At 40.2% G+C, this 21,560-nt stretch overlaps 1 protein-coding gene across 2 annotated transcripts in view; it reads right to left on the bottom strand.

Annotated features, from left to right (window-relative positions):
* Window positions 1–323: 323 nt before the first annotated feature.
* tex2 (testis expressed 2) overlaps window positions 324–21,560 on the bottom strand; it is a 32,189-nt gene continuing 10,952 nt past the window's right edge. For both annotated transcript variants that reach the window (XM_022739944.1, XM_022739945.1), the window contains exons 3-13: window positions 14,886–16,461; window positions 12,790–12,990; window positions 12,160–12,484; window positions 11,693–11,931; window positions 11,230–11,391; window positions 10,548–10,647; window positions 5,850–5,976; window positions 4,350–4,463; window positions 3,852–4,061; window positions 3,265–3,385; window positions 324–2,515 (exon numbers count right to left, since the gene is read on the bottom strand). In XM_022739944.1, the coding sequence (XP_022595665.1) occupies window positions 2,366–2,515; window positions 3,265–3,385; window positions 3,852–4,061; window positions 4,350–4,463; window positions 5,850–5,976; window positions 10,548–10,647; window positions 11,230–11,391; window positions 11,693–11,931; window positions 12,160–12,484; window positions 12,790–12,990; window positions 14,886–16,436 (3,300 nt within the window). In that variant the 5' untranslated portion in view covers window positions 16,437–16,461 and the 3' untranslated portion in view covers window positions 324–2,365. The remainder of the gene's footprint in view (window positions 2,516–3,264; window positions 3,386–3,851; window positions 4,062–4,349; window positions 4,464–5,849; window positions 5,977–10,547; window positions 10,648–11,229; window positions 11,392–11,692; window positions 11,932–12,159; window positions 12,485–12,789; window positions 12,991–14,885; window positions 16,462–21,560) is intronic.

Here is a 21,560-nt window from a genome sequence, read left to right as displayed (position 1 = left end):
GCAGGAGCCGAGCAGAGCAAATTACATCACACTTATTTTACAGTTAGTGAATAAATTAAGATTTTACATAAAAAAGTCAAAAGCATTGTTCTACACTGCATTGTTCTACATTGCTAACACTATATTAACGTATTAATAGTCATAATAAGCCATCCTTCTTCTAATGAATACTTTTATTTTTTTTTATGTTTAAATTCATATCATTGCTAGTGCTTAAATTATTTTAATGAAGTAAAAGCTTTGAATTTAAGACTTTCACTGGCGCATACTTAGTGTGATAGTGTGATGAGATTCTTAACACATGGCATTTGCCTACAGGCTTTACTAGAAACAGCTTTATTTAGATCTAGAGAAATAAATACATAGCAAGCAAGATTTGTGTCAACAATTCAGGATACAAAATTTGAAATCAAAAAGGCTTTCACTGACAGGATTTATTTTGCTCTATAAATAAGGCAGATACACATCATCACTGAATTTGGCCTTAATTAATTCTAAAAAGTCATTAATAATTCACAGATACAAATCATAAGATAATCTTCATATATCCTCAAAAATCTTATTTCATTCTGTTTATTCCAAAGACATAGACAAAAAAAATACAACCATAGCCCACTTCATGTAGTCATTCAAAACACATACTTAACATAAAGTAACCAAGGCATAACAGGAAAGAAGATCATACCGAAAATAATAATAATAATAATAATAATAATAATAATAATAATAATAATAATAATAATAATAATAATTCATGTTATAGTGCTAAGAGCAAAAATGAAAACTAGGTAAGAATTCCTGTAAACATGTTAATGCAGAGATTGTAGCATATATGTAAATATTACCTCACAATGCTATATCAATACAGGATGTGTACCTTTGAGCAGAGAGAGATCTGGCACTATAGGCCTAATTGAGGGACTTTGGTTAACATTAGAAAGATGGTTAAAAAAGGTTTTCTCAGAAAGGGAACTTGTTAATGGGACTATACATTCTTGGCAATAGATGCTCTACTACATAGTACGTACCTTAACTTTTTCCTACATTGTGTGTCTTTCTTCATACAGTATGGCGAGTAGAGTCTTTTTAAAGCACAGTCACATATCGTCACAAATTTTCATCTACACCATTAAAGTATAAATGATGAACTGCAAAATACAACACCTGGTGCTCCATAAACATAACGATTGAATCACACACCTGGAAAAACATATGCAATTTGAGATAGTGTTTGTCAAAAGAAAACAGAAAGAGGAATTTCACTTGTTTTTGTGCAATAACTTGCATACCCCAGTCAAAATGTGGCTGGGTAAAAACATTTTTCATACAATAACAAAAGAAACCAAAACGATCCATACATACATTCAATAGACGTGTTAGAGGCCTTGTACTTCTCATCAGACATATACTTTAATATAATATCTATACAAAATCATACTAAAGCCTGTGTAGTGTTTCTATCATTGCACTTACTGTGTTTCTGTATTTGTCATTAGTATGGAATTTACATAGTGTGACATTTCTTCTACATAACGCATGTCTGCTCTTCAGCATTACTTCCATATAGACATAGATAACCGCATCATTGGCATAGAAAGAGGAGTTTGGCAAATGAACGGGGTGTTCAGGGTGTGGTCACAGAACAAATAAATACTTTTAGTTAACACCTGATCAAAAACCGCTCGCATAAAGCCACTTAAAGGATTATTGTTTATGGTAAATCAACATAACATCAAGTATCTGAGCTTTTCCAATACACTTTTTTTTTTTTTTTTATCTGCTTACTTTTATTTCTCAACAGTGGAAACGACAACTCTCCTTCACATGCCGACCATTCACTATGAAAAACCTCTAATTTCAACATACTATCATACTGTAAATCACCACTTGCTGTATTTCCACTATAAAAGGGGGGCTACCGTGCTCTATCTCACTCTCAAGCCTCAGCAGAGACTTGTCATCTGCAGGCTGTAAGGTATCTGGTGAATGCTCCAACATCAATGTTCATAGGACATTATAAACTTATGTATATATATCCCCATATATTTACTTAAATCACCCCCAATTCTGAGCCAAACATGACTCTCTTCACATATTAGTCCCTATTCAATAGGTCCATATTGTCATATAAATCCTTCAAAGAGAAATCACCTTTTCCTCTGGCACCATAAATACTACTGAACAGAGCAGCAAGCAACAGTTTGTTTTCACTGTTTGTTCCTTTAAAATTGTCCTCTATGGTAAGTGAGAGACTCACTCACTACGGGAATGTGTTTGTATTACAGTAGTGTTTACAACCTATCGACTTTGGCTCCAGTTCCCATTTTGAGAATTCATAAGCTCGAGGAAATACTGTAAACATTCTTCATGGCTGGCTGGAGTTTTCCCTGTCTGGCTGGGAAGGTTCTGGGTCCACTGCAGGAACGACAAACGATCCGCTGGCTGTGCGCGGGTCCGTGGCAGAATGCATGATAGTCAGCCACACATCGTCCATGTTTGGCATTACAAAGATTTTCTAATAGAGGAGAAAAAGAATTTACTTTTTCTGAACAATGCTAACTCCCTTTAAAACAAGTAGTAAGCACTAATAATAGAGATCCTGCAGCAATGAATCTGAGGTTAAACAAGTTTCATAAACGTGATGGTTCAAATCTATGCAGTTCTAAGTAACTATTTGTAAAATTTGTGCATTTGGACTTTAAATGTAACTGACCTGCTGATGTCCCTCTAAGACTATGTCCACACTGATATGTTTTAGTTTTAAAACAAAAACATTGACCGTCCAGACAAGCGTTTTAGCTCGGTATCACAAATAATCTCTGTCCATACAAACACAGCTGAAAACACATATCACATGACCATTGTTGTACACTGGGCATGTGTCTGCCAGCGTAAACAGGAAGCAGATTGTCTATTTTGCAGTTGGTAAGTTCAGAAAATACTACAAATGAGGAACAGCAAAGGCAGTTGTAACTTAATAAATTGCAGAATTTAACTGCACAGCAGTAGCTAGCAAGGACAACAAGGTCAGTAACACTTGCACTTTATTATCCACATTGCATTCACCACTGGTAGTCGAGGGTGATCAGTTCCAATCAGGGAGTGAACGTAGGTGTTTACGTCATTGTTTCCATTCAGTTTTAGGGGTCATGGCATGAACAAAGCAAAAATAATGCATGGTAAAACTAAAACGCATTAGTGTGGATGTAGCCTAAAGTTCTTAAGATTTCATGAACATGAAAAGTGAAATGTGTCTATCCGTACCTGGAATTCCTGGTCCAGTTTTTTCTCTATCCAGTCTGTGACATGAGCCAGAGTGACCTCTCTTTCTCCCAGTTTGGGTCGTGCCTTCAGTTCGAGGCGAGGTGGTGTCCTAAAGCCATACCTGCAACAGAAGATAATCAACCGTGTTACTCATTTAACAGCTGACAAATGAACAATGGTGGCAGCAGGAGATTATAGTTATGCACCAGCAGAGGGCAGTGATGTACTGAACAAAGATATATCAAGTTCTCAATTAACTTTACTCAATAAAACATGCAGTTTCAAGGTAAAGTGAGTTTCAGGTGGTCTGAGTGGAGCGTGCGTCTTAGTGTGTATGTTTCACATGAATTATCCATCAGTATGTTTTTTAACTAAGTCACTGTTGACATGAGAGAGGAAATTGGCTAATTAAGGGTCATCTGAAGACCTTTGTTATCAACAGACTCGCCTGTGTTTTCCAGTCTGTGGGAAAGTTTCATGTCTAAGGAAAATGTGATTATTTGTCACTCTGACAAACATGGAAACGCACTATGCACAGCATTCCACACATTACATAGGAGATAAACAACAACACTTTCTTCACGCACCATATCCTGTCAGTGGGTGGAGGGGGTATGTTGACAGCCAAGGTTCCCTGGAGTTCCTGCAACTCTACAGTGAGCAGGAGGGGTGTATTGGACACTTCCTCCATCTTCTTTTTGATGAACTCTGTCTCCGTGGCCTTTTGGAAATATTTGGACTTGGTAATCTTATCCACGAAGCGCATGATCTTGCTCGGCTTGTGGCCTCCAACAAAACTGTGTTTAGCAAAAGGAGGGTTAGTCACATACAAAACATATTATATATACAGAGACAAAAAATGTATCGCTGATACTATATATATATATATATATATCAGTGACACATTTTTTGTCTGGTTTAATGATTTACTCCTTTTGTCTCTACTTTTTCTTAAAAGATTATTGCAATTTCTTTCACATTAAAAATAAGTTTATGAAAAACTATGTTTAAACCTAGTAAAAAAATTTTGTGATTATGGATTAGGTGAGCAGTGAAACAAGGAATGTATATAAACATATTCTAACCCCTCTGCTCCAGCAGAGTCATTCGAGACGTCTGAGGAGTCTTCCTCATCTGATGAGCCTGCACTGGATGACTCTTCATCACTATCAGCCAGGCAGTAAGTCCGTGGCCTGTATCTGGAAACACATGAACAAACACAAATGGATTAGGGTGAGTGAGCGCACGCATACGCATACGCATACGCACGCACGCACGCACGCACGCACGCACGCACGCACGCACGCACGCACGCACGCACGCACGCACGCACGCACGCACACACACACACACACACACACACACACACACACACGTCTGCACCCATGCACTAAGACATGCCATGTGCATTCTGTGTTTCATTGCTCTTAGTAGCTGAATTCTACTGTACCAACAGAACCAGACACAAATGAGTTGTAGACACAAATGTTGCTCACATGCACAGCTGGTAAACAGTTGGAAATGTCAATGTTGTGAAAAAGAATTCTGTCAGTTAACCTGAAAAACTGCTGTTACTAGTGCCATATGTTTGTCTCAATGTTTTGAACTTTCAGATGTTATGTGATATGAAACTGGATCTAAACTTGTTTCGTTATGAGTGCACCCACTTCTCATTTTCTGGCAACCAGTCTAGGCCTGAGAGGGAGATGCTGTTCACACACACTGTATGTAAGGAATGCACCGAATCAATGCGCCACACAAGTACTGACGCCAATATTAACCATGTTAAGTGGAGCAGTATCAGCCATCTATACAGTTTCTTCGTAAGTGTCATACATTATCAGTGGACTCATTCAGTCACAGTGAACTAATGGTTGAGTTTTAATGCCACAATAATCCATTTCCTCATGTTACATAAAAATGATTCCAATTAATTCCAGTGAGGTACAAGTATGTTTAATTCAGTATTGCATTGGTACTGAGTATCTGCACATACTCTGATTTGAGGTATCAGAATCAGGATTAGGAGAGAAAAAGTTTGACTGGTGCATCTCTACTGTATTTCCCCGGACATACAGTATATTAACATATTGTGTTCCTCTTCATTGCTGAGAATGGATTTTGGAGATTAAAAGAGGATGAAAACATTGAAAAAGACACCGAACACACTAAGAAATCAATAGTTAATTAGATTAAGCAAGGGTGGTATTATGAAATGAGACCCCAAAACTGTCAACATACAAAACTAAGAAAATGAGAGTTGAACAGAAGAGACGATTGTTGAAAATCAAGCAGCACTCACCAGGAGCAGAAATACATCCGATTTTAACAGCCGCATAAAGGTAGAATCCAGAGGGCAGAGAAGGAACAACATTGAAAAGAAAGAAGCAGATATAAAAGGCAGAAAAGATATAAAACGCAGAGTGAGACAGGTGAGGTGCCAGACAGATTGTGGCAGACAGATGACAGAGACAACTATACTTTTTAATGTCAAGTAAAGGGGAAACAGCGAATAATCCAACCAGGAAATATCTTAGGGCTTTTCTAAAATGTGTATGTGGTATGATGGAGCTTAACTGTCTTACCCATCTTTGCCAAATTCCCCTAAGCGGAGGTTTTCTCCCTCCTTGCCCAGGCGAATGAGGTTCATCTTGGTCTCCAGGGTCATCAGGAAGGAGCCACTGTAGGAAATCTCCAGGTCAAACCACAGACCTGAGGGATGCAAAGTCAGTTAGGGTTAGAATGAAAGAAGTGAAACTGTGTATGAGTGTATGATTTGGGGATATGAGATAAATCCTTCACCAAGGAGAACACATACGCAGTGGTGTTTAAGTCAAAAAGTACCAGCTTCATTATCTCATCTTAAATATAACTATTGTCAAAACCCCTATTTATGAGAGGATAAATTGAATCTAGACAAGACATGGAGAACACCGAAGTCACCCAAGCTGCCTCCTGTCTCCATCTTTCTCTCTCTCCTTTGTTTCCCATCTTCTCATATCTTCCCTCGCTATCTCACACAAATGGGGACCCCGACAGATTTTATTTTCTCGATCCCTCTGCTTAGACGGGAAAGACACAGAGAAACACCCGATGAGGGGAGGGAAAAGAAAGGAGGAGAGATCACAAGGTCTTTTCAACAGAGGACAAACAGTTGGAGAGCACACAATCTTCCCCCTCTAGCCCCCGTTTGATATCAGCAGGAGGGACTGGATGCATAAACAGGGCTCTCCCTCTATTCCCTTTACCTCTGCTCTGATATACCTGCTGTAATCTGGATTATACAAACTCCTCAAAAGCCTCCATCGAAAGCCTGGCTTGTATGGGGCAAACAAATGTGTTCTCTAGTTCTCTTTTTTTTTTTCTCCCTTTACAATACAGATCACATGTTCCTGTGTACAAAGAGCAACAGCTAACCATAACCATGGGTGTGGTTTCTCTGTACAGCACTGGGAGGCAGCAAAGGACAAGAGATGATGCAGGAAAGATGAATTATGTGAGGAGTGAGCCAGTCAGATGATGAAAGCCATTAAGAGATTCTAAACCAAAACACACGGCACTTAGCTGCAACCATGCAACACATTTGCATGTATGCAATGCTTAAGTCCATAAAGTGTGTACAAATAGACGGTGTGACATTTAAAGCACAGCAAGTCCTTATAATTAGATTTAGATAGCATTCCTGACAATGGGGATATGGGTGGGTAAAGTGAAAAAGAGAAAGTTTTTTTTTTTTAGTTAAGATCAAGAGAAGTTGTGTGGGAAGGCAAACACTGCAGAGATAAACAGCACTGAGACTAGGTGCCCTTTCCTCACTGCTGTGTTGCCTGAACACCAGCTGGCTGTGCTAAATGACGTGATAATGTAATGAGTCTAGTGCACCAGAGAGAAAAACATTCAGAGAATGAGAAAAAGTCGGGAAAAAATGAAGGCAGTAAAAAAAAAAAAAAAAAAAAAACTTTCGGCAAAAGAAAGAACAGAAGGTTAGAAAGTCAGAGAAGGTTTGAGAAAGCACCAAGTAAAAATAGACTGTTAGGCAATCAGAAAGACAGAGGCAGAGTGAACATGCTGGGTCTGCTGAGCCCAGTGGGCCTTGCTTCACCCGCCTGTCCTGAGAGGCGTGGTGGATAATAGGACTGTGTCTGGCTGGGTCAGGGATTTATGCAGGGCACTGTGCTTTGTTAGTTTGGGGAGAGGAGAGAAGAGCCTCCGTGCAAGCTGCGGGATCAGGGCACTGCTTCCTTAATTGGGGTGAAGCCACATGGCAAAAAGTCGGGACAGTGTGTCGCACATACTGCAAAGAAATGCCTTCACATATGCAAGGTGACCGCTTGTATGCATCCTAAAATTGACATTACAGTGTAGAAACGCATGAGCATAAGGCAGCGTGCGTGCAAAAACTAACATGCATGGACACAAATGTACAAGCATACAGAGACAATACAATGCTTCCCACAGAATTACATTCTATGTCTGAGTGGGTTGGGGGGGGGGCATTGACAGGGCCATTGTCAATAGAAAATCAATATGTGGCGATCAATCCATATTGTGGTCGGCCGCCACAAATAAATCAATGTATGGGAAAAGCTGGTTTTGTTTGTGGACATATGTGGCGAAACCACGCACACACACACACGCACACACAATAACACACACAATAACACACACACACACACACACACACACACAGTTGGAGAGGTTCATCGATCCACTGTACTCAGCATGCTTGTTCCAGGAAGGAGCAGGGTGAGACGAGGTAAAAGCAGAACTTGAGATGCATGGAGGATACATCCATTGTACCATCACTGGAAATTTCAAAAGGGGAAACTAAACTGACTGTATCCACTGCAAGTTTTAGGACTACCACTTTAAATTAAAAAGGGCATTGATCATGGAAACACACAGCAGAAAAGAGGAATGAAACATTCACTGCGGAAGTATCAGATGTAGAAAATGGAAGCATGAACAATAATCAGTAAACGCCTTCTGTTATCTTTAGTCCAATCTTTTGTTTGAAGCATGCACCTCTTTCCAGCTTCCTACTGTCTCTCACTTCCAAGAAATACAATTAAAAACAAGGCACTGTGCTGTTTTAGATTGACAGTGGATCAATTCACTTGCAAACTGTTAGAGAGAAGTCAAAACATGTAGCAGTTTCCAAATTAAAGAGCAATTAAAGCAGATGACCTTTCATCAAAATGTTGTCCCATGCACACTGATTGTGTTTGGAGTGGCTATTGAGGTGTGTTTTGCCTGGAACTGATCTGAGAGATGCTGTTGCCATCTCAGTTGAAGAAGCAATCAATTCCTGCTCTCATTACAGGGTTATGTGAGGATGCAGTGATAAAAATGAGGCTGTGACTCATGGAACAGGAGGGAGGAAAAGAGATACTGCAACTAAAGAGTGAGTAAGGACACAAAGAGAAAGATGATATGAAAGAGAATGTGAGGGGAAGAGAAAAGGAGGAAGAGAGCAGGAGACTGTACATGTGAAACAGATGAAGAGACAGACCTGTCACAGAGTCTGAGGGAGGATGAGAAAAGCAACATGGTAGAAAGGGATGGAGAGCTCACTGCTGATGCATGTCTGAAAGAACATAGAAGGATTCCTCTAAAAATGATGTACAATGCTCCTCCTGATCAAAACTGGAGCAGAGTTAGCTGAAAACTTCAGCGTTCACAATGCTAAGACCTCACATACTGTAGCTAAGCCTCGTTTTTTTCTGATCCACAGAAAACCATAAGACCTGCTAAAGTGCTTAGGCTAAGAGTTCCCTAACCAGTCTAATTCTATCAGACCTCTGCAGGATCTATAGTAAACAACATCTTTGGTAAAGATGATTTCTTTATATTAATTCAGCACACGTGCCTGTTCGTAACGCTTCAAATTGTCCAGTTAACAACAAGACCGTGCTGAACTCTGAGCAGTGTTATCATCGGTCAGACACTCTGGCAGCAGCTGTAGAGGATGGGAAAGGTTTGTACTTTATTTAACCAGATGAGAGCCTACAAGAAACAAGCATGTCTCTCTAACCTCGAGGATACAGCTGCCTGACAAGCTGAGTGGGTGTAAGTGCACGTTACGCCACAGTGTGAAGCACAATAAACCTCATTTTGCCTGTATGCTTACTGAATGAAATTGTTGTTTTATTGTTGTTATTGGCTATGGTTCCAACTATTACCCACTTCTTGTAGCTAGAGAAAAAACATTTATCTTGACATCCCCATTGCTGTATTTAAAAATGCATTATGCATTTTTATTAGTTTCAAAGTGTTTGTAAAGTGATGTAATGTTGATACTGATACTCGCTAATAACCATTTGCACTGTTACACAAGTTCAAATTCTTTTTTTTTTTCACCCATATTCGCGCCTCTAAGCAGGGCATTAAAGCAGTCCGTGGAGACAGTAGGTTTAATTGTGAAATTGTGAAATGTGGTATTACTCTTGTGAGGAGCTTAGTCTTGTTTACGCTGCATGCAAAGCTACAGTATATGAATCTATACTCCAGTGGTGGTTAGCCACATTCTCCTGTGAATGTTTATGTAACCACAACTAGACTTCATGCATGTGCAAGGGTACAACATATGCAACTCATCTGTGTTCATGAGAAAGTCCAAGTGATGGCGGTTGATTGGCCTAACAACAACAACCTACATAGAGAGAACTAGTAAAAACTTACATGACAATGTTGCTTCCACAGTAAACTTATTTAGTCCATGTTTACCTTTGTAGGATATTAAGATATTTAAGAAAGGGATTGATTCATATTTTATAGCTGCAATAGGCAAACTGAAGTTGCTGCATTTCTGTGTCTCTGTTGAATTATCAAAAAGGCTCAGAAAATGACCATGGAAGTTTAATAATTTTACATACTTGTTTTTCTAGCTAGTTCTTTTGGTTGTATGTGTGTGTATTTGACGGCATACATGCATATGCACTTTAGCTAATGCACTGACTCAGGAAACAGGGTGCAGCCTTATGACCTGCACCAACTAATTTCTTGGGGAAAGCTGACACTGTATCTACTTAGTAAGAGGAAACTCAATGGCAAAATGTATCCTGATAGATAACTGGCTTACATTGTTTATCTTTGTTATCTCTCATAGGGACATGGCACACTGACTGGTGACGAAGCTCAGCAAATACTGCACAACAAATGGAGACTTCCCACTTCATAGTGTATAGAGCTCAGTGGATGAAGCAGTTAATGTTACTGGCTAGACATGCCAGTATCACACTGTGTTTGTGTGTGTTACTGTTTGAAATTGATTTCTCTCTTGCCTCTGTAGTCAATTGAAGGTTTGGATGCCCCAAGGATTCTGGGAGTGGCTGAGCCCATGTCCAGTTCTGTCAGGGTTAGCTCATTCATGAAGTAAGGCAACTGGAAAAAGAGACAAGCATACAACTGAGCAGAGCACATCGCACATGAATAATTAATCTGCAGAATATGATAAAAGCAAATTGCAAAAGCATTTACAATACACACATACTATACACACTTGAGCATTGGTGATACACTCTGCCCTTAAACACGACTTATAAACAACAGCTTTTGTCTCTGTCCCTCGTGGATTGAATAGTGCTTTTTCCACCATTGTACTATAGAACAGAGTATAATGTGAACAGTCACAGCAACCAGAACATATGAAAAGATGAAGCAAAATAGTCTGGCCTGAGAGACAGGATCAGACAGAAACAGTGGGATGAAGAGATAGAAATGAAGGATGAGGTGTTTCTCTCTCTCTCCCTCTGCTTCGAAACCCAGTGTGGGGCTGCTGGGGCCTTTAAAGAGCTGCATACAGATACACACTGATATTTGGAGAGCTTACTTGTGTGTATGTGTGTGTGTGTGTGTGGACACACTGTTTTTAGCAAGAAGATGAGCATGACATTACTTCTCCTCTACTTTTAAATTTCAACCAATTCTAAAGGGAAAGGTTGCCATGGGCCTTGCTCCACTCACCCGTATCTTGCTGAGCTTCATCTGAATCTTCTTAGAGACCAGTTCAGCCCAGTAGGGCTCACTCAGAAAGTCCCAGAAGACCCGACCAAGAGCCGCATTCACCCAGGCAACGGCCTCCTCCTCCCCCCTGGGCTGCACCTGAGCTGAAGTGGTGCTCTGGAGCTAAAGACACAACAGACAAGGTCACAAAACATTACAAGGAAATACTGTAAATCTAATTTATCTGTACAGGAGATATTTAACCCCACAACAATAAAACTAATTCCACCCCTCTGACTAAATCTTTACAAGGTTGAGCCACAACATCAGCTATTTTTTTGTTGTTGTTGTTGTTGTTGTTTATAATTCCACTGCTTGTAACACCATGAGGTTAAAATTGCAAATGAGATGAGTTTGTAATCATAATGAGGAAATAAGAAAGAAAAGGTTTTAATAGTGTAAATGGAAGATGAGCATGCACTACCTTCTTGTCAGCTCCAGGGCTGCTCTGAGGACTCTGGAGAACAGGGCTGGCAGCTGTAGGGCTGACTGTCACCTGCTCTGGCAGTAAAGAGGCCATATAGACACTGTAGTCCAGTAGCGGCTTGGTTTTGGCACCGCCTGCTGCTGTCGAGGAGACCGACGAGTCCTTTGACCTGGGCTGAGATAGCAGCGCCTCGTCCAGACTGCTTCGGCTGCTGCTGCGACTGTGAGAGCTCAGAGCTGTGGGCCACAGCAAACATCAGAAAAGAGGTGAGGAATTAGATGCAGAAGTTTTTACTGTTTCCAAAGTACCCAAACTTTATTTTGGAAGAGCCACTTTTCTATCCTTAGAAAAAAGTAATTTCACAATTTCAGTCTTGGACAAAAGACACAACAAAGGAAAAAGAAAAGAAATCCCTGCCTTCTACAACTGCAGAGGAGGTGGACACAAACATCAGTTTTGCTCACCGCTCTTACTCCCAGGAACACTGGAGGTTTTCTTCAAGTCTGCCTTGAGCCTGGAAGCTGAAAGAAACCGCTGGAACCACTCCTCCTTCTCCCTCCCAGTCCTTCCAAATAGATAAAGGGTCAGGTCTCTACTGGACGAAGACCCTCGCTCCTGCACTCCTCCACTCGCCTCTCCTCTGTCCCTTATGCTCATGCCCTCACCGGCCTCACACCTGTCACCTTCGGCCTTCGACATGAAGTCATCCTGTTTGCCGAGCTCGATGCAGATTGGGTATTTTTTGTTCCATACACGCTTCCTGGCCAGGCTCTGAGGCATTAGATACACCTGAGGGAAGATTTAGGAAAAACACTTTGAATAAAGTTTGGTTTCCATTTATTTCAGAACTTTTTCACAACCATATTCAAGAAGAAGAGGACAGTTTTTTATGATTTCCCTTTAGACATGTACCACTGTTTGGTGAATAGCATTCAGTATATTAATGAAATAGTGAAGTCTATACATAAATATTGAGAAATTGTGTTGACATTCAACGCTTACTCAAGTTACAGAAATTTCAGGAACACATTTCTATAAAATTTTGAAAGATATATATAATTCTACGTTAACAGGTCAGTTATGTAACAACATACTTTGCTGTTGGTCAGGTCATAGATCTTCTGACTGACGTAGTTGACATCAGGTTTTGGTTCGTTGTGTGCAGCACGGCGGGCGATGTTGTGGTTGGGCTTAGACAGACGAATGATGGCGCCCTCCAACCGGACATACACAGAGTGTGTCAGCGTGGCATGGTACGTCTCTGGGTCATAGTTCGATATCTCATTCATCCAGCCCTGGAAGGAAGACCAAAATGGAAAACCATTTTACGTAATGTAGATTACATTTCAAGGTTTGATGTCTAAAACAAGACGATTCTCTCTTTGAAAAATTCAGTTCTTATGTACTGTGTCTGCTTCTGAGCATATGAAGAGAGAAACACGTTTGAACAACTGCAAACATAGAGATGACAACAATCTGACACGGTGCCTGGAAAATGAGGACACCGTAAATATCGGCTCACAGTGTGTTGTCACCCATGTTAACATGCTTCTGCAGTGACAGAAAAGGTTAGTTGTCTCTTTCTATGAACTTCACATGGATAAGAAAGTGTCTTGTATTCACTGTCTTTTTTCAAGTCGAGTCATAAACAGTTTGTTGTCATTTGCTTTCTGTGGTGAGCTTTCAAGTGCATCTGGCTATATTGAGGATCCACATCTAACTTATCTGCCGCTTTGTCACTTCAATGGGAAAACTGTCAAGGAAACGCACCTTTTAAACTGCATGTACGCCTTTCTAGTCAGCATCCCACAGATGCAGCTGTACACAGAGCCATAAATTAAATAAGAAAAAAAAAAAAAAATCCTACTTCTTATGATAAAATGCAGGTAATATATTTTCACTGTTGGTACTGTATATCAACATTTACAGTTGCGGTGGTGTAAATGCGAGGGTGAATGGTCGTTTGTCTACATGTGTTGGCTCTGTGACTGGTGACCTGTCCTGTGTGTACTCCACCTCCAGCCCACCATGACCCTGTAGAGGAAAACTGGGTAAATAATGAATGGACTGATGGATGTATAAATTCAATATTGCGTGATTCTTTTAAACATTTCAACATCACGGAGGGTCCCAATGACCTAATAGTTAAGGCACAATGTCCACAGTTCATGTCCACCTCTACATTGTCCCGTCTAATAAAGATGAAATGCAAGAAAAAAATCTTAAAAACAAACAAAACATTCTGACAAAACACATTTTTACATAGGGCCCTATAGTTCTGGACATGAACCGATTTCAACATTTACAGTCTGCGCACACACAATACCAATATATACTGCATAGTATTAATTGTGCGCACCAACATGTGGGGACGCTTCCTTTTTTCAAATTTGCTTAACTTTTATCCAAATAAAAACAAGTGCCTTTGACACATTTATAAATCATACTACATTTATATGTTGTTATATATCTTCAACTAATCGATTAATTGCTATTAACCAAAAGTGGCATCAGTAGGAAGGCGGCCACTGACTCCTGGAAGACCAGCCCACTGTTGTGTTGTGGCTGTTGAGGGTCAGATGGACAGATTCTTCAGGAACAAGGGCAACAGGTTGCGTCTTTAAAATACAACCCAAACTAATATTTCCAAACTTGGATCAAAGTAAAAAAATATGGAGAAGTGACAACCTTATTTGATGTCCTTAAAAATGAATTTCTTGTTGAATTCGTTTTACTCACATTGCCCTATGTTTTGATCAAGTCTGTTTGGCCCCTGATCCTGGTCCTATTTAATCTAGTTTAAACTGATTCCTACATACAATTCCACAATGCCTAAATTAGTACAAATTAGTAAAACTGTAAAATATAGCCTACATCACACATTTCCCTCATTGGTTTCCTATATTATTTTCAACAGTGGCCTATAATATTGTCGATGAAGACACTTGTAATTTCACTGTCTATCTGTAGGGTCAGAAAAATTTGGACAGGATTTAAAACACTTCAAATCAGTTTTTATAAACGGGTCATTATGTTTCATCTTATGAAATCATCTAAATGATCAGTGCTTTAGAAGTCCAAAGACAGATGTAATCAAACAGACACATTTTTAAAGGAGCTAAAGTCTACATGACAGAATAAACCCAAGGAAGTCTGAAATGAACCCAAAAAGGAAGAAAGAGTCACTGACCTTATAAATTTCTGGTTCCTTAATGTCCAACTTGGTCAGACTCCACAGCTTCCCGTTGATTCTGGAATGTCTAAAGCCACCAGAAGGTTTTGGTCCCGTCAGCCACACAACACCGATGGCTAAAAGGAATCCAAGCCCAATCCCAAGCAGCATTCCTCCAATGTAACTGGGCAGAGGTAATACAAAATAGCCATAGACCAGTACAGTGAGGATGATGAGAGTATAGTGTGGAACACTGGATACCGGGTTAATACTTTCAGATTCATCTTCACTGCATGGTTCAGTACTACCACTTAGTGGCACTTTAGTTTGACTACCAGTTCCTGTCTCATCAGTTCTATCACCACCACCATCGGTGTCAGTACAAGTGTCAAAGTCATCACTGTACAAGATGCAGAAGTCCTCATCCTCCTGTTTAGCAAGAGCAGACATAGAGCATTTGTCCAGTGACATGGAAAGTAAAGATGATCTGTTGGGGCTCTTAGTGTCAACAGCAGAGGAAACTGGTGATTCAGGTGGACCTGAGGCCGCACTGTTGGGGCTCTCAGCCTCCCAGTCACCTCCCTCTTCCTCCTTGATGCAGTAATTGTTGTTGCTCTCCAGGTGACCATTTATAGAAGTAATGTTGGAGAGTTCTGAGGCACTGACAGAGAGGGCCTTTGGTCGGTAAATGCCGCTGCTAACTAAGCTGCCACTCTTTTCATCCATGATCTTACTCAGCAGCTGGAGTGGCTCGGAGATGACTTCAGAGAGACGACGCTTGGTGTCCTCAATTCGTGCCTCGACATCTGAGACTTTGAAGAAGCTGCGGTTATCTGGCGAGGTTAACGGAGAGGAAGGGGCCGTTTTAGAGTCACCAGCCGACGACATAGTAGCAGACGGCATTCGGGACTGTGTGAATTGTTTGAAGAGTTGTAGGTTAAGGCGGGACTCTGGAAGACGGTAGGGTGTGGAGGAGGAGGATGAGGATGAGTCCTGGGATGTATCTGAAGATAAGGATTTGACGAGATTCTTCATGAGATGCCTATGCCTTACTGACGGAGCAGGAACAGAAGAGACCCCGTCACGAGACTCGGTGTCAGAGGAAAGAGACTTCACCAGACTTAGAAAAGGTTTGTCGCTGGAGGGAAAGCTCAAAGATTTAGTAGGAGAGGAGCTGGAAGTTGAGCTTTTCTGCTCAGCAATACGTGATGACAGAGTTTGTGTGGAAGAACTGTTAGTGTGATGTCTAGAAATGGGAGAAAGTCTGGATGATTCAGGAATGACAGCAACCTCGGCTGCAGAGTCCAATGGCACCCCTTCAAACATTTCCTCGCTTGCTTCTAAGGCTGTCACAATGTTTGAGTCATCCTGAGCAGCTGAGGTAGTGGAGGCAGTTGTAGTGTACAGCTCTTCTTCCTCCTCCTCTTCCTCCTTCCCAAAAGCTGAGAAGTGGATGGTGACTGTCTCCTTTGACAGCGATCGCTGCACATGGAGCTTGGGGGCCACGGCAGGTGGTTGTTTGTCTGTGGAGTGAGCGCTCTCTGCATGGCTAGGATGCCGGCTGGTCATTGCAGTACTCCCACTCAGTCACAGTCTGCAAAGACGGAGAAGAGATGACATTCTTAATCACATATGATACAGTGTTTCCCATACATTGATTTATTTGTGGAGACCTGCTACATTGGTGACTTTGACCGCCACGTAGCGATACAGCAGTGCATGTATGCATGTGCATGACCCGGGACACTAGCCAACTACAGTATGTTGTAAACAACATCGAGGTTGTTATGTTGTTTCATAATTAATGTGTGATAGTTGGAAACACTGTGATTGCATAGCTTTGTGTGTTGTCTTTACTCTGTAAAGAGTACTGTGTATACTTGCAGATACAAATTAGCTTGAAGCTATGATCTGGTGCAGCGCATCAAATGGAGACATTTTAAAGCTGTACATGATCCCTTTTAAATAAATAAATAAGTAAGTAAATAAGTAAATAATATATGTTAAACAATATGTTATTTGATAGTAAATATCTCTGGATTTTGGACTGTTGGACAAAACAAGATGTCTGAAGATGTCTGGGAGCAATATTGACTCTAGTCTCCTATAACTCTGAAGCTATATGTTCTTCATGCTGTGGTGAACATTATTTGTTGAAATTATTACAAATGCTGTTGTGATATTATTTCACATTATAAAGAAAAAAATGTTTTCAGGTACTATAAATTTGAATAAGAAGGTAGAAAGTAATCAGTCATTTTCTGAAGTAAAAAAATTAGGAAGGCCAAAATTGGACTTCTTATTTCATGTGTAACAGGCTTACAGACAACAGGCAACTAGCCAACATCAGTTTTGGTTACAGTGTTGGACCATGGGTTGCTATTGAAAGCTGCGAAAAGCTGGTATGGTTCAAATAATAATAATAACCCTAGATTCAAATAAGTTTTCACCGACAGTCCAACCTAATGCTGAAACTGTTTTGGCAGTTGGTTAAGGAAGTCATCTAATCAAATCACTGTGTCATGTGATAATCCATCATTTGGATTGTTTGTTATATTTAGAAAGAAACCATAAAATCTGCCATTTAAATTAGTGAAAGCATCTGTGGTAGCTGTGGATCTGTCTTCTTTGTGATTTGTAACAGAAAATGTGCAGAGAACTACTGCTGCTCGTAGTATTTGGTGGTAGACTACAAACAGCCTACAATACAGGGCTCACAGTCTCTCGAAATCAACATCTCCAACCCCACCAAGAAAGTGCAAGAAGAATTCAAAAGGGCACACACAAACATAGGTGGTAGCATTCCCTGGTGGGAAGCCAGTGAGGTAGCACATCCTTGTTCCTGCACCAGCAAATCCCACTGGTTAGTCTGAGCATTTGCACACAGGGGGACTGGGACTGCTTCCCCTTACTTTACTGACTGACAACACCATGTATCTCAGAGGAAGCAAATCGCTGTCTACACTGTCCCCCAAAAGGAGAATTTGGCATTCCCACTTGAAGGGAAAAACGATGAAAAATCCAAAATTACAAATAAGCAGAGACAGATAATCATTGATGTCAATACAACAGTGAGTCACTAACCATCTCTTTCCACAAAATGTATTTGCATGTGTGACTGTGTGGGTGTTCACAAATGCGGTGCTGTATTGCTCAACCAGGTTGTGTCAGACTTTAGTCCAGCAGAAATCAAGCATCTTAAATCAGACACTGACAAACACACACCTAGTGATTAGATCCCCCAGTCCCGCTCACCACCTCGTTAGCAGGCAGTGAGTGGGATTGCAAATACCCGCCACAAACTACACCTAAATATTTAGCAAAATCAAAGAGCCCAATATGGAGCATTCACAAACAGAGATAGCAAGGCCACCAACAAGAATCAACACTAACTAGGTAAATGAAATATACAGCTGCCTTGTGAAAACAAACCACACACCTGGCGTCACTGACATCTGGACGGGACTTTACACAGGTAGATGAAAGCTCTAGCTCTTGCATATTAGATTGTGAATATTTTAACCACATAAAAACAGACTTGTCTTGTCACTGTGAGTCCTGTTCTAAAGCTTTGCTAACAAGCATTCATCACCTGCCACAATATTCCCACAGTCTTCACAAATATTTATCACTTAATTACACTGTGCGTCGTATATTCAAAACTGTATTGCAACAGAGGCATCGAGGGCGTATGTCCAGAGATGACGGACATCAGACAAAGTCCAGATAATTACCTCAGGTTGTTATGATGTAATATTGTATCCTAATGCCTGAAGTAGTTTGGGTGACCACAACTGACCACAGTATCAGGTGTAATTGTATGGGATAACAAAAAGGATTCTACTTTATAATGGGAACATTAATAAAGTCCAAAAGTCAACAAATTAATTAGGTAATTACATTCTGAGTTTATTCCACATGCTTATGCTGAACAGTATGTTAGTAACTTTATAGTTTTATGCTTGTTTTTTTTTTTTTTAAGATAGTTTAGAACCAAACCATAATGATCTTATAGAAACAAACAGCTTTCAGTGGAAAGTGCAGCTACTTTTAGAGATACCTGAAAAATATCAGTTCAGCCCAAGTAATGCAACTTCATCAAAGCTGCTGATGTCAATAAAAACAAAAGCCTTGGAGCAAATACACAAGAAAATCTGTGCAGCATTTGGATTAAGCTGCCAAGTGCAATGCAGAATAATGCACAGTCATTCTTAAGCTGAATTTTTCCTTCTCTACATACTCAGTTCATACTTCCCCATTCCAAACACACTCAAATAAATGTTTGGTGAATCGACTGTCAAAAACATTTTTTGGTAAATTCATACCGAACATCTGGCAGCGCAACATGATTTCTTCTTTGAATTTACTGTATGTGAAATCCTCTGGTACTTAAAATAGAATTATGATAATGTCTTGTTGACATTTGGCACTGGTGTCCTCGTGCCTTGTCCCGACAACAAAGGTGGCATGAGGTCATGCTGGCTCACTCATATACAGACTCAACTTGGCCACTCATTGTCACATGGGTCACAAGTGAGCAAACCCCAGCCAGGCAGTCTGCCAGCCACCTCTGTCCCTAGCTATCCAGCCTTCGGTCAGCAGCAACACAATGAAGCCATTCTAGTGGATGGCCAGTTGGACACAGATTTCATTTTAACATACAAAACTCATAGGACCCAGCAGTATTTGCCAGCAGCAAATTAGGATTAGTGATGAGGTGGGGAAGTATATATGTGTTTGTGTGAGTGGTCTGAAAGATGATTCTGTCTTCCATTTAAACACTATGGAAATGGAATAAACGACTGGGCATGTATATCTACAGGTTTATTGGATTTGGCTGTCCATACTTGTGTATATGTACACACTGACAGCGAAGTTCCCTGTTTGTCTTGTATCCCTGAGTCGGTGAACAGACTTAAGAGGACAGCGCAGAATGATATCCTACCATTGATGCTGATGAAGCTAATTACAGAAGCAAGCCAGCCTCATTAACCCTCATGCTTTGCACTCATTAGGGAAGTGTTCACAGCTTTCTTCTGCTGTATCAAGCAGCACACACTGGTAATGAGAAGAGACTCACAGAGCTATTACACACGAAGATGTGTCCACGCCAATGAACTGAGATGCTATACGTGGTACCTGGTTTAGCTGTTCAATGTATTGTTCAAATGAACTGGAGAAGGACTCGCCGGTGATGTGAGAACACAGCGGCTGCAATTAAAAGCTGTCATTTTGTATAAAATCTATTTTGACACACTGATGTCTTATAAAGAAAAATGTGGACTAGCCTAAAATGGATTAATCCAGAGTAAAGTTAAATTTCTGAATTATATATTATTATATTATTATAAATAAAATGTGTGTGGTATTTTAAAGCAATGTCTCAGCAGTAAAACATATTACAGTGGAAAATCAAGGTGCAAATCTATAGAAAAAGAAGACTTCCAGTATCATCTGTATACGCACAATATTATGAATTTGAATGGGAACATTTCAAACCTTCACAACTTAACATAGCCTGTATAAATTCTTAAAGGGGTGTATATGCATGTGTGTGCCCATGTGTGTGCAAGAGATAAACAAAACTTGGACCCACTAGTATGAAAACAGCCCCATAGCACTATGACAGGTCCAAAACTCCACAGGGAGTCCTAGTGTCTTCAATGTTTTCATTTGTCGGCTAAGATATAAAATAGTTTAGCCATCCTATCTTTATCCATGCTATAACTCAATATATATAACAAATATTTGAAAACAGAGCAAACAAATCAAGCCAACATGAATACACAACTTAAATTAACATTAGTTAAGATGAAATGCTAAGTGTTCTGCTATTTTTTATGTATTGCTGATTAATTATTTAACATAAATTACTGAAGATTCAACAACGACAGCGCCACAGCAAGGCCATTTGGCTTATTAATCAGTAGTGCAAGTGTAATTTTTTTCTTGACTAGATGACCTCTTGCTGTTCACATCCATTTTCCAGGGATTTCACTGTGTCACAATAAGAAATGTAGGAAGTTCCTAACTGAAGTAGAAGTAGCTAAATCCAGGCAGATGAGTAAAAGTGAGTCCAACAAAAAAAGAAATGAATTTACAAAATTTATCAAGTTCAGTGAAACACTTAAACCATCATAGAATAATGTTGTAACATTGGACACGTGTACAAGAGAAATTCTTCTATTATCTCTTATTTCCTTGTAATAAATATTACCGTGCTGTTCGAGAAACTTTGGGTTCCTTAAATAACCACAGTTCTCCAAATAGCATGACTCATCATCCCACAGTGGCACCACCTCCCCAATGACCTCATGCTCCAAATCACACTTTGTCAGCCAGTCTGGAACCACGGACGTGACTGTCAGGAAGGAAAGAAACCCTCCCTCATACCCCGTCATGTGTCATTATGACACTTCACCTCCTCGTAACACATTAGTGAAGAGAGTAGTCTGGTAAGAAATCAACTCAGAGAGCTGTACTCATGTTAGTGCTCTGCATTCGTTTTGTATCCAACAATGGGGAAATACTGACTCCTGGATCCACCATTAAATCCTAATCAACAGAAGTCACATTGACCACTGAGCGAGCCAAAGGAAAAAAAAAAAAAAAAAGAACTTGGCAAAGGCTTGTCGGACTGTTGAACATCGTCTTAAAGCCCCTCCCTCCACATCTTTCCGCTATTGGAATTCG

Source organism: Seriola dumerili, unplaced genomic scaffold (genome assembly GCF_002260705.1).
Source record: "Seriola dumerili isolate Sdu_G_001 unplaced genomic scaffold, Sdu_1.0 BDQW01000050.1, whole genome shotgun sequence".
NCBI classification, from domain to species: Eukaryota; Metazoa; Chordata; class Actinopteri; order Carangiformes; family Carangidae; genus Seriola; species Seriola dumerili.
This window is presented reverse-complemented; position numbering and strand designations above follow the sequence as displayed.